The sequence below is a fragment of the Erythrolamprus reginae genome, chromosome Z, assembly GCF_031021105.1.
Source record: "Erythrolamprus reginae isolate rEryReg1 chromosome Z, rEryReg1.hap1, whole genome shotgun sequence".
In the NCBI taxonomy this organism is placed as follows: Eukaryota; Metazoa; Chordata; class Lepidosauria; order Squamata; family Dipsadidae; genus Erythrolamprus; species Erythrolamprus reginae.
Genome location: NC_091963.1, coordinates 114,142,954 through 114,156,514, shown reverse-complemented (window position 1 = coordinate 114,156,514; position 13,561 = coordinate 114,142,954). Strand labels below are relative to the sequence as shown.

At 44.5% G+C, this 13,561-nt stretch overlaps 2 protein-coding genes across 6 annotated transcripts in view; one reads left to right on the top strand and one right to left on the bottom strand.

The window, feature by feature from the left end:
- PHOSPHO1 (phosphoethanolamine/phosphocholine phosphatase 1) overlaps positions 1-11,601 on the top strand; it is a 33,774-nt gene extending 22,173 nt beyond the window's left edge. Inside the window, exons 1-3 of one of the 5 annotated variants that reach the window (XM_070726227.1) lie at positions 4,158-4,217; positions 6,419-6,555; positions 7,869-9,038. In XM_070726227.1, the coding sequence (XP_070582328.1) occupies positions 6,547-6,555; positions 7,869-8,630 (771 nt within the window). In that variant the 5' untranslated portion in view covers positions 4,158-4,217; positions 6,419-6,546 and the 3' untranslated portion in view covers positions 8,631-9,038. Of the gene's footprint in view, positions 1-4,114; positions 4,218-5,791; positions 6,556-7,868 lie in introns of those variants that run through there. The other 4 variants (XM_070726225.1, XM_070726226.1, XM_070726228.1 and 1 more) reach the window with 4 other exon arrangements.
- Positions 11,602-12,581: 980 nt separating this feature from the next.
- ABI3 (ABI family member 3) overlaps positions 12,582-13,561 on the bottom strand; it is a 29,304-nt gene continuing 28,324 nt past the window's right edge. The window contains exon 8 of the mRNA XM_070727040.1: positions 12,582-13,196. Within this exon, the coding sequence (XP_070583141.1) occupies positions 13,033-13,196 (164 nt within the window). The 3' untranslated portion in view covers positions 12,582-13,032. The remainder of the gene's footprint in view (positions 13,197-13,561) is intronic.

The following is a 13,561-nucleotide window of genomic DNA, read 5'->3' as shown; positions in this document are numbered from 1 at the left end:
CCACCACAAATTCCACACCCTGAACCACCCAAACATCTACACAACAGACCAAGTAATGCCGTCCAACAGCTCACTGATGGTGACTGTTGGGCAGAGCTACTCGCCCTATAACCTGTTGGGCAGAGTGAGAGTTTTGCACACAGGAAGGTTAACCCACCAAGTAGCCACAGTTAACCACTATACCTAATTGAAGTCTTCAATGAAACACAGCAGCAGGTTTTCTCAGCGAGGAAAGCCTCAGCGAAATCACAGCATTGCAAAAACACAGAAGTCCGGAGGTGGGGTTTCAAGGACTTCGGTGTTTTTGGGATGCTGCGATTTCGCTGAGGCTTCCCTCGCTGGGAAACCCTACCTCCGGACTTCCATTGCCAGCAAAGCGCCCGTTTTTGCAATGCTGGGATTCTCCTGCAGCATCGCAAAAACATGGAAGTCTGGAGGTGGGGTTTCCCATGGAGGGGACCTCAAGGGAATCCCAGCAGTGCAAAAACAGGCACTTCGGCTGGCAAAAGGGGTGAATTTTGGGCTTATATGCATTAATTGCTTTTCCATTGATTCCTATGGGAAACATTGCTTCGTCTTACGAACTTTTCTCGTCCAGGGATCAATTAAGTTTGCAAGACAAAGTATCACTGTACTTTAAGAGCTGACCAGCTGCTGTAATGCTATAACGGTGGTAGGAATGAGTCAGCAGGGTTATTTGACTATTACTACTTTAAGAGGCTGTATTACAAGAGAGGCCCTGTGAGAGTGTACCTTTCTCTGCGTGTATGTTTCTGTGCTGTAGATAGGTAGCATCCTGCCGATTCACACCAGTTTGGACGAACCGATAGCGGCAACCTACAGTTGCCACCTGACAGGTTGTGATTCTCAGAATTTTAGGCAATCAAAACCTTCATGTCAGCAGCATTTTTATTCTTTGAAGTTTCTAGATGTGGTGCTATTTCAATAGGGGGCAAGGTGGAGGGATTTGGACACGTTCTACAGGTTCTATGTCGATATCCGCCTAGATAGATTCCATAGACTTCGGAGGGGACCAACAGGTGTTCTCTCAAAGTGATGTCAACTGCCTTGGGTCCTTGGTAAAACCAGATGAATAAGAGGTCTGATATTCTCTGTATTGCCAGTGCAATTTGTCTCAAATTGTCCAGCCTTTTATTATCAGCGATTTCCCAATCTGGCACAGTACTAAAAGAGTTAATAAGATTTATTTTTAAAAAACAAAAAGTCACCTGTGCACTGTCTTGCTTTAGATAGAGAAGACTTTTTGCGTGGGCAGCCATCTCTCAGGACAGAATTGATAAAGTGCCCTTGAGATTAAATGAAGTTGAGTGGTCACATTTATTCTTTAAAATGGTAATACTCTCATGGCTAGATAGGCTTAGGAGTGGGCCGAGTTCTTCTGAGCAGAACACACATTGTAGAAGATTGGAAGATTGGAAATAAAGCAGAAAATAATAATTTTAAACTATATACTGGGAACTATAAGTAAAAACTACTCTCTGCTTGTACAGGATGGAAACCACTCAGCCTGTTGTAAATCAATCACCTGTTTTTCACAGCAGAGTAACTGGATTAAGGATAAGATTGTTGTTTTTGTTCCACATCATCCTCTATTTGCTATTATTCAATATTATTCAATATACAGTGATATCTCGTCTTACGAACCCCTCATCATACGAACTTTTCGAGATACGAACCCGGGGTTTGGGATTTTTTTGCCTCTTCTTCTGAATTATTTTCACCTTACGAACCTGCCACCGCCGCTGGGGTTCCCCGCCTCCAGACTTCCGTTGCCAGGTGAAGGCTCCCCTCATTGGGAAACCCCGCCTCCAGACTTCCGTTGCCAGCGAAGCGCCCGTTTTTGTGATGCTGGGATTCCCCTGCTGGGATTCCCCTGCAGCAACACAAAAACATGGAAGTCCAGAGGGGGGATTTCCCATGGAGGGGCGCCTCAAGAGAATCCCAGCAGCGCAAAAACGGGCGCTTCGGCTGGCAAAAGGGGTGAATTTTAGGCTTGCACACATTAATCGCTTTTCCATTGATTCCTATGGGAAGCATTGTTTCATCTTACGAACTTTTCACCTTACGACCCTCATCCCAGAACCAATTAAGTTCGCAAGACAAGGTATCACTGTATATATAGATTATATAGATCAGGAATCCTCAATTTTTTAAAACACTGTTCATCAGACTGTTTGGGGGGGGGCAGACCATTAAATAACTATCAACTTACAATTGTTTTGTCAGCTTGGCTCTAGCTTGGCTTGTAGAATGTGTACAATATCTCTTCCTCCCCCACTCCCACAAGGATTAGTAAAGTCCTGGAGTTTTCTCAGCTCTTTTCAAAATGTTGTGGCTTCCCCTAAGGCAGCAGAAGTGTGGCATTTACAACAATAGATTAAAAATATGGTGATAAAGAGATACTTTTCCAGAAAAGCTCTCTTGTCATCTTGGTGTCTCCCCCACGGGTAAAAGTGATCCAGCCCTGGAGACAAAAGAGTGAAAGAAACACTTAGGTTTTACAAGTGATGGCAAGCTGGCTGGGGATGGTTGCATTCAGAGTGCATCACACATCTGAGAAGTGCTAAATTGGAAGAAGATGTTGTAGCAACTGATGCTACCCAGGCACTGAGAGTTCATCTCTGTTTAAAAAGTCAAAATATTTCACCATTTTGTTGTGATAGAAAAATTCAACTCCCCCTGCTACACATGTTTTTTATTAGGGTTTGGCGGGGTAGATTCAATGGATAGAGAGGCAGATTGGTCTCGATTGTTGACGATTTTCTTAGGCAGAAGAACCTTCACCTCCAAGTTAAATGGGGGAAGTTAAAATATTTATCTCTTCAGCTCTGCAGTTAATTGAACCACGCTAAGGATAGTGTTGTGGTTAACTCTGGCCCAGCTCCTGCCCCAAGGACTGTGGATGTGGGGGAGACATCCACATGCTGCAGGCCTGTTTTGCCCCCGATGGAATCTGCTGTTGAAGGCTCCTCTGACCAAGAAGACATGAGTGACAGGGAGGAGGAGGGTGTGGCAGACAGCTCAGAAGGAGATCAATTATCTAGCTCCTCCTTGGATTCAGAACAAGAGTTAATTATACAGCCATGCATGCGGAGAGCCATGCATAGGCAACAACAACGGAGAGATTATTATCAAAGAAAATGAGGCCACCTGTGGTTGGGTGGGGCTGTGGTAATTAGTGAGCCTGCTATAAATAGCAGCCTGTGGGTTTGGCCATTGTGGAGGATTATCTGATCGTTGTGTTTCATGCCTGCCTTGCTGACTTCGACCTTTGTGTGCTGATTTTTCTCGGCTTTGAAACTAAACCAGAGCAAAGTGTGTTTCACTTTGTGAAAGAAGAAGGACTGTGAATTGCCTCACAGCTGCAAGCTAAGTATCAGAGAACTGATAAGGGACTTGTACAAATTACCAGTTTGTTTGGAGATGAGTGCTCTTTGCTATACCAAAAGAGGGCTTGGTTTAAGTGAATTTTCATTATAAAGGACATTGTTTTGAATTTTCAAATGTGTGTGTGTCTGAAATTTGTACTTGTGAATTTTTGGGAGGCTTCTACCAGAGAGCCCGACAGAACAGGATAGGGTCTTATGCAGTCTCGTACTTGGTTGTGAAACAAGCAATATGGGTATTCCTTGACTTACAACCACAATTTGAACTCAAAATTTCTGTTGCTAAGCAAGACCATTGTTTAATGAAAAATCACTGTAATTATTAAGTTAGTAACATGATCGTTAAGTGAATCTGGTTTCCCCATTGATTTTGCTTGTCGGAAGGTCACAAAATCTGATCATATGACCCCCCCTGCAATCATCATAAATACATGCACCCAAATTTTCATCACATGACCATGGGGAATGCTGCAACAGTTGTAATTGTGAAAAACGGTCATAAGTCACATTTTTTTTCAGTGCTGCTGTAACTTTGAATGGTTGCTAAATGAATAATTGTAAGTCAAGGTCTGCCTAAAATTATCAAAGTCATTTTGGAAAACAGGCTGCGGAGTTTGTTTTCAACAGGGGCCAAAATCTAAAGCGAGCAATACAAGCTGAACGAAGTTGGCATTTATAAAATCAGTGATTTCTGGTTTCTTCGGCAGCAAAGGGAGTGTATATATTGGGGGATGCATCGCGTTGGAAACTAAAGAGCTGAAGAAGATGAAAAGGTGTTTCGAAGGTATCGGGCTGCAATGCTTTCTTAAGGTGAGCACTGTTCTCAGAAAACTTGGGGTGGAAAAAGAAAACTTCAGAATCATTGGACACGGTATTGACGTGTTGTGAAATAGCACTGTGGAAAAGGGTGGCCACAGGCTCTGTGGTTCAGTTTAACTAAATACCCCTCCCATTCAAAAGCTATAGGCCAGTGATGGCGAGCCTATGGCACAGGTACTACAGGTGGCACACGGAGCCATATCTGCTGGCACGTGAACTAGCTCAGCTCCAACGTGCACACATGTGCTGGCCAGCTGATTTTTGGATCACACAAGGGCTTTGGGAAGGTGTTTTTGGCTTCCAGAGAGGCTCCAGGGGGATGGGAGAGGGCATTTATACCCTCCCCCAGCTCCGGAGGAGCCTTTGGAGCCTGGGGAGGGTGAAACACAAGCCTACTGGGCCCACCAGAAATTGGGAAACAGGCCATTTCCTGTCTCGGGGGTGGGGGAAGCTGTTTTCGCCCTCCCCAGGCATTGAACTATGGGTGTGGGCACTTGTGAATGCGCAATAGCTCACACCCAGACTCTTTTGGCACTCAAAAAAAAAAAAGGTTCGCCATAGGTCATACCACCTCATTGATTAGTCTTCATCAACCAATGGGAAGCAGCAGAGGTAAGAAAATCAAGAGGGTCGTATTTGGAGATGATGTGTAAGGCATAGCCCAATGGTTCCAACGTAAGGTCCACCCCTCACAGGGGCACAATTTCATTTTTAATGGGGGAAATTGGAACCTTGTTTAAACCTAATTAATGGCCTAGTTAGGCTTCTTCCACGTGAGTAGTTCACTTTGTGAATAATAAAAATTATATGTCATGGGGGGATGCCTCAGGATTTTAGAGATGCTTAGGTGGGACATGGCCAAAAGAAGGTTGGGAACCACTGGCATAGCCCCTCTGGTGAGTCACCAAAATTCCACCTATATCAGGCAGAAAACCCTCGTTGAAACAATTGCAAATGCAAAACCTTCTCCTAAAATTAAACTGAAACTTCAAAATCTCAGGCAATCCATATTGAATATCAGTGCAGATAACTAATTAAAGCTGCCCATTATCCTAACCACCTTTCCTCCAATATTTCATGCACAGTGATCCCTCGATTTTCGCGATCTCGATCTTCGCGAAACGCTATATCGCGATTTTTCCCACCCGATGACGTCACTCTCTTCCTTTCTTTCTCATCTTCCTTTCTCTCTCTCTTTCTCTATTTTGCTTCTTCCTCTCTCACACTCTCTTCCTCCCTCTCTCATCTCTTTCTTTCCTTCTCTCTCTTTCTCTATCTCTCCCCCTCTTGCTGGCGGGCGGCGGGCGGGCGGGCGAGCGGGGGCATCAGCGAGGAGCCGGGGTTTCCCCTTTGCGTCTGCTAGCTGCTGCTGCGCTGCCGAGCAGATCAGCTGCTGGGCGGCCGCAGCAGCAGCGAGCAGACGAAGATCGGGGTTTCCCCGCCGCCCACGCAAACTCCACCATCTGCGCATGCGCAGCCATGGAAAAAAGGGCGCGCATGCGCAGATGGTGTTTTTACTTCCGCAACCCTACATCGAGAAAAATCGATTATCGCGAGGGGTCTTGGAATGGAACCCTCGCAATAATCGAGGGATCACTGTATTCCAAAATTTGCTGGTATCCTATCACGGCATCTTTGTTACAAGCAAGAATTCCAAGGGACATAAATTGCCTTGATCAGGAAAGGATGTGACGAGGATTAAAAGAAACTTAAACACTGATCCCCTTAGCTGAATACTTAAGCCTCTTAAGGTCAAGAACTGAAGATACGTGAGGAGAAAACACGGTGTCCCACTTGGACTTATAGTGGCCACAAAACAGAAATAGGCAATGTTGAAGTAGTTCACTTTGAGTTACTTGAAATCTTAATTTTTACAGCAGAGCTAAGCGATTTAATCATAAGTGTGAAAAATATTAATAATTGCAGACATTGGACATGGAGATAAAAATCATTACATCTTCAAGAAGTTGTAAGGCACCAAAGTTACTAGTCCTTGTGAATGAAAACACCTCAAAGCATTCTAATCCTTTTAGGGAGTAAAACTTATAAAATAGAATGTATAAGTAGCAAATTCCATAATTTGTCACCATTCCTTTTTTTCCCTCCATGACCCAAGACAAAAAATAAGTGCATATCAAAGATAGAATTTCAGGTTTTTTAAAGCATAGTCATACATTCTTTGCTTTGGTTAGGGCCAAATAGAGGTATCATCTATTTGTGCATGAAAAGGATCTTCTGCTATGGATGCACCTGTCTATGTACTCAACATCTCATCCTTTGCCTGCTGTTTGTGACACCTCAGAACATCTGCAGATAGTTCATGGTTCAGGTAGGAAGGGGAGAGTGCACTAAAGTTGGAGCCAAAAATATGCAGATTTTATTTATTTGTTTGTTTGTTTGTTTGTTTGTTTGACTTCTATGCCACCCTTCTGAGACTCACGGCGGTTCACAACAAGAATAAATACAAAATATATAGAAATCTAAGCCTAAAAACATTCTAAAACTCCAATTTCTTAAAAACAATCGCTCACATTTACCCAATCACACATATAAATTAATTCATCGGCCGCGACTAGATATTAGACCAAGCCTGTTGGCTGAGATGGGTCTTTAAAACCTCGCGAAAGACTGGGAGGGTGGGGGCAGTACAAATCTCTGGAGGGAGATGATTCCAAAGGGCCGGGGCCACCACAGAGAAGGCTCTTCCCCTAGGTCCCGCCAGGTGACATTGTCTTCCTGACAGGACTTGGAGAAGGCCCACTGGGATGCATGAGGCGGAAGACGGTCCCACAAGACGGTCCCCCGATGCCACATAGGGCTTTATAGGTTATAACCAACACTTTGAATTGCATTCAGAGACCAATTGGCAGCCAATGCAGCTTGCAGCTTGCTGGAGAATCATGGGTGTATCTCAGAAGGCCCATGACTGCTCGCACAGCTGCAGAATATCTCCGAGACCGCCTCCTGCCGCACGAATCCCAGCGACCGATTAGGTCCCACAGAGTGGGCCTTCTCCGGGTCCCGTGAACTAAACAATGGCGGTTGGCGGGCCCCAGGGGAAGAGCCTTCTCTGTGGTGGCACCGGCCCTCTGGAACCAACTCCCCCCGGAGATTAGAACTGCCCCTACTCTTCCTGCCTTCCGTAAACTCCTTAAAACCCACCTTTGCCGTCAGGCATGGGGGTACTGAAACATCTCCCCCTGGGCATGTTAATTTATATATGGTATGCTTGTGTGTATGTCTGTTAGTATATGGGGTTTTTCTTAAATCTTTAAATATTTTAAATTGTCAGATTATTTATGATTTGTTTCCACGTGTTGTGAGCCACCCCGAGTCTTCGGAGAGGGGCGGCATACAAATCTAAGTAATAAATAAATAAATAAATTTTGAACACTGTTTTGCCATCAAGGGGGAAGCATTCAGCTTTTATGGTTTGCTGGAAGTGGCATTGTAACAAGTCATCGCAGCCAAGGAGATGTGTACATGTCAATTCCCAGAATTCCCAGCAATGGCTGTGTTGACTGGGACGTACAGAGGTTTATCAAGATAAGCAAAGCAACCAGGTTGGGCTATGGGCCGCATTGTCAGAAGGGCAAAGCACTGTAGCTGGCTTTCCATTAACCAAACCTCCTTTTGTTGCAGGATGGGCCAATGGCGGCCACACAAAGCCAAAAGTACCTCCTGGTCTTTGACTTTGATGAGACCATTGTCAATGAGAATAGTGATGACTCTGTCGTCCAGGCCACTCCTGAGAAAAAACTGCCGGAGTCCATACGCCAAACCTTCCGGGAAGGCTTCTACAATGAGTACATGCAGCGGGTGTTGAAATACCTGGGGGATCAAGGGGTAAAGATGTCCGACTTCAAAGCAGTTTACGAAAAGATCCCCCTCTCTCCGGGCATGCAGAAGCTCTTCCAGTTCCTCTCTAAGCACCAGAACCATTTTGAGATTATCCTCATCTCCGATGCCAACATGTTCGGCATCGAATGTTCTCTGAAGGCCGCGGGGGCTCACTCCCTCTTCCGTAAGATATTCAGCAACCCTTCTAGTTTTGACAAGACAGGCTACTTCGTCTTGGGCCCTTACCATTCACACAACTGCCCACGGTGCCCTTTAAACATGTGCAAGCAGAAGATCCTGGTCGAATACTTGGAAGAAAGAGCTCAGGAGGGAAGGCAGTTTGAGAGGATCTTCTACGTGGGAGATGGAGCCAATGACTTCTGCCCTTCCATGGCCATGAAGTCCAGCGATGTTGCCTTCCCGCGGAAGGGCTATCCCATGCATCGGCTCATCCAGGATATGGAGAAAAACCAGCCTGGCACTTATCGGGCCACTATAGTCCCTTGGGAGTCTGCCATAGAGGTTTGCTCTCACCTTCAAGAAGTTCTCAAGGAAGCATCCTGAGGGAAAGACTTGGCAGAAGCAGCAATTCCCCCTTGATTGATCTGCCATACAGCCGTGGAAATATCTCAGCAATTAACCTTGCACTGCCTCATGCTCGGCTTCTGCTCTGCCCCACACATCCCTCCCTTCCTCTCGTTCTGTGCGCAGTCTGTCTCTGGATATCTCCCCTTCTTTTGATCCCGAGATAAGGGCTCCCTGTGCAGTTTGGCAGCCCATTCCCAGCAAGGGTGGGTGGGTGCCTGCCACCTCATATGCTTTGCTTGCCTACGAAGAAAGTGCTGCTGCGTTTCTTAAAAACCGCTCCTCTGTTTTGGGGGTACAGAGGAGGCTTATCCCTGATAACAAAGCATATAAAAGCACTCATGGGTCATTGGAGAGGACAATAAAATGATCTGCAGTGGATCTAAATGGAGCAGAATGATGTGTCTGCTAGGTCAGGTTCCCTTTAATCTATGATTTACTTCCTCAGCCAGGTTTGGCTGAGTTCATATGTTACTAAGCCATAAATCACAGTTCCCAAATCACAGGGGTTGGATTCACACATCCAAACAAAGCAAGTATTGTGCATTTGTAAATTAAACTTATCTGTAACTTCAAAATACTATGCCCAAAAAGGGCGTGGGAGGAAATGTTACAAGGTAATTTCAGTGTATCACTGTTACTGGGCAGGACATAACTGAGCCCAAAATACTGGTTTCTTTAAGGGCTCAATTTATTGCTGTGATCAATGCCCTAGGCCCTGGGTAGGCAAAGTCGGCCCTTCTATGACATATGGACTTCAACTCCCAGAATTCCTGAGCAGCATGATTGGCTCAGGAATTCTGGGAGTTGAAGTCCACGAGTCACAGAAGAGCAAAATTTGCCTACCTCTGCCCCAGGCAGCAGTTTGGAATTATGCTTCCATAATTCTCAGTCAACATAGCCAATAACTAGAGATTTCAAGAGCTAAACATGGGCATTGCAGTTCCTTCATAAGGTGCCAGATTGGCAGGGCGACTTAACCAAGCAAATTGTAAGAGAAAGCAAGAGAAAACTCTTGCCAGAGTAGCATGTTGATCAGTCACCTAGAACAGTGGTCTCCAACCTTGGCGACTGTAAGACCTGTGGACTTCAAATCCCAGAATTCCTTGGTCAGCTTCCCTGGCTGAGGAACTCTGGGAGTTGAAGTCCATAGGTCTTAATGTTGCCAAGGTTGGAGACCCCTGACTTAGAACATGGGTCCCTGCCTGGCCCTTGGCTGCAGCCCACTACCAGGTCTTGAGCCTTTCGGAACCGGGCTGCGGAAGTAGTGAGCAAGAGTCCTCTCCTCCCCTTCTACCTCTCCCTCCCACTGCCACTCAGCAAAGCTGAAAAGGGGACACAATCTGAGGTTAGTTGGGGGAAAGATCAAAAGCAACATGAGAAAATATTATTTTACTGAAAGAGTAGTAGATCCTTGGAACAAACTTCCAGCAGACGTGGTAGATAAATCCACAGTAACTGAATTTAAACATGCCTGGGATAAACATATATCCATCCTAAGATAAAATACAGAAAATAGTATAAGGGCAGACTAGATGGACCATGGGGTCTTTTTCTGCCGTCAGACTTCTATGTTTCTATGTTTCTAGGTTGGGTAACTATGATCTAGAAGAGCCTCAAGGATTCAGTTCCTCCAAAAGAAACTGCTGCTTAAATGAAGCATGTAGTGCTGCCTATTTGATGGAACCAAAATATTTTAGATGTGTATAATAAGGATCTGGCTGAGGAATTCAGGGAGGTGGTCCACAAATTGTAAAGTTGCCAAGGTTGCCAACCCCTGGTGTAGGGAACATGTTAAAAACAACTGTTGCTGAAGATACAGCATGTATAACATCAATGTACAGCATGGTCCTTCAGATGTTGCTATGCTACATCTCTTTATAATGGGCTTGTTAGTTGGGCTTGTTTGCAGGTATAATTCAGCAGTAGCTGGATAACCGCAAAGGTAAAAAGCAGTAGACTACAGGAAACTACAGGAAAATAAATCTGCTACTATATTTCTGTATTTCACATTCATCCATAATTATCCTGTTATTTCAGATCTAACTTTGGACTTTTTTTTCTCTCTGTTCTATTCAAATAATACTGCATATACTCCCCGATAAATTGGAGGCAGAGGGATAAAGAGAAATGGTCTTCTGGAGAAAATAATTCACACACTTCCCAGCTTGCTAACAAGATGTCCAGGCTGAATGATGGTGCTGGCTGCATCACGGCTTCCTAAAAAGGGAGCTTTGTAAGACTGAATATGCTAACTATGCTAAATTCTATATTTCATGTTTTGCTCAGGAAAAGGAATACAATCAATATGACATTAGTGACATTACAGAGGTATGGGATCAAGATTAGAAAAAGAAGTCAGTGGAAGATGTTCATGCAGACAAATTACAGTCATAACACTGCCACAACAGACATATCATAGTTATGCACTAAATTTCAATAGTTGACACAACCATAAGACACCTAGATTATGCCTTTTTTTCCTGTGCAACATTGTGACAGGTTTCCACTGAATTTGTTATGGCGAGTACACATGTATTGCTGCCAGAATAATTTTCATTAGTTAAAATTGAGCATTTGGCTTTTCTCTCCCAAGGTATTGTACCCCAAAACTCCAGCATGGACTTCTCCTTGGCTTGAAATGTTCTTGCCATCTTGGATTCCATAACCAAAACCAGCAGAATGTCTGTTCATATCTTCTTTTGAAATGTTTATCCTCTTTTGGTCTGTATTGTCTGCAAATATCCCATATTCTTTTGTGTTGTACTCCTTTCTGCTTGTTACTTTTGGAATTTAAAGCCATGGCAACTCTTTTATAGCTTTCACAAACACACACACACACACACACAGATACATTGTGCAAAAAATAGCTAGCAAAATATTAAATGTTAAGTTATCTTTTGTATACTCAGCTGAAACAAATTGCTTATAAAGTATATTCAAATATCTATTTTATGATTCCCGTGTTTCAATGCGTGAAATCTCTATGATGGGGAAGGCTTTTTTTCTCTTTCATCTAAAGACCTACCAGTGAGCTGCTGTTTTTCCTCATAAATTAGTCTTATTCTCTCCTTTGATCTGAGAATGGCAGGTGGTGGTTCCTCTCAGTTTCGCCTTGATGTGATCTCCTCTCATGGCAAAATGAAGGGAATTAAGAGGTGGTTCTACATTGGAGATTTCAGGGGGCACATAACCACCTATCTTGGCAAACCGGGAGGCATGTGGAGTGCAATTAAAATGGGATACAATATTCATACTGTGACTTCTCAAAGCTGGGTTTAGACTAGGGCAGTGATGGCGAACTTATGGCATGGGTGCCACAGAGTGCCTGCTAGCTGATTTTTGGCTCACACAAAGGCTCTGGGAGGGTGTTTTTGGCTTCCAGAGCACCTCTGGGGGGATGGGGGAGGGCATTGTTACCCTCCCCTGGCTCCAGGGAAGCCTTTGGAGCCTGGGGAGGGTGAAACACAAGCCTACTGGGGCCACCAGAAGTTGGGAAACAGGCTATTTCCGGCCTTCAGAGGACCTCCAGCAGGCAAGGGAAGCTGTTTTCGCTCTCCCCAGGCATTGAATTATGGGTGTGGGCACTCATGCATGTGTGATAGCGCATGCCCATGCTCTTTTGGCACCTGAGGAAAAAAAAGGTTCACCATCGCTGGACCAGGGAGAGAAAAAAACTCTCTCTGTCGGCCCTCAGAAAACTCTGTTGGCCCTCAGAAAACACTCTCTGTTGGCCCTCAGAAAACACTCTCTGTCGGCCCTCAGAAAACACTCTCTGTCGTTTGTTTGCTGTTGAAATGGGTGATATAATTTTGAGATGCAAATAAGATTTAAGGAATGGACAGTGAGGGGCAGTCCCTGCTATGGAGTTAAACTACAGAACAGCACCACCTGCTGGCATATTGAAAAACCACACAAAACCTTCAAGGCTATTTTACAGCATGTTTATTTTCTATAAGACAGTGGAAAGTTTGTTGCTGGGTTCATATATTTATTCATCACACGCATCAAACATGGGCAAACGGGACCAAAGAATTCTAAGCAATCACTATTTTTGTAAGTATAAAACTGAGCCCTGATGGGGTCTTTATTAACTGCTGAGCAAGATTTTAGACTTTGTGAAGCTCTACAGAAGAGGAACCATAAATCCTTATTGCAGTGGATTTAGGGACATTTCCTAAATACTCTCGACACCTATCTTTCGCTAGTTTGATTTTAGCCTAGCTTAAGTCAAGGAAATGCTGATTTCCAGGCAACTTAAAGTAGGACATACATAAATTTCTTAAATTTATTTGCAACCTGTCTCGCTGTGGGACTACTCCATGCTCTCCATAAAACTTGTGTTAGGATCCTGTCTTTTTCCTCTTTCATTCTGCCGCATTCATTGCAAAGGTTCGGCGTAGTTCCCTGGGAACAATCCCTCTGCATCACTTGTCACACCCTCGCACCAGCCACTTGAGTGTTTCCGTGTCACGTAAATAATGACCCCTTCTGTAAATGAGAGTTCATCCTCCTTCTTCTGAACATAAGGGTAAAGAGTCACCACTGAAAACAAGACAAGGAGAAATAGAGACAGAATCAATGGAACAAATAAAAGCTCAACTAGCCTTTTAGATAACCCAGGGATGCTAAAGAGATAAAAGGTAAGATGAGCGGGGGGATACAATCAAGTCGAGGTGGCGCAGTGGGTAGAGTGCAGTACTGCAAGCTACTAAAGCTGACTGCTAGATCTGCAAGTCAGCGGTTCAAATCTCATCCCTGGCTTCAAGGTTGACTCGGCCTTCAAGCCTTCCGAGGTGGGTAAAATGAGGACCCGGATTGTGGGGGCAATAGGCTGTCTGTTAAAAAATAGTGCTATTGCTAACATGTTGTAAGCCACCCTGAGTCTAAGAATCAGGGCAGCATTTAAA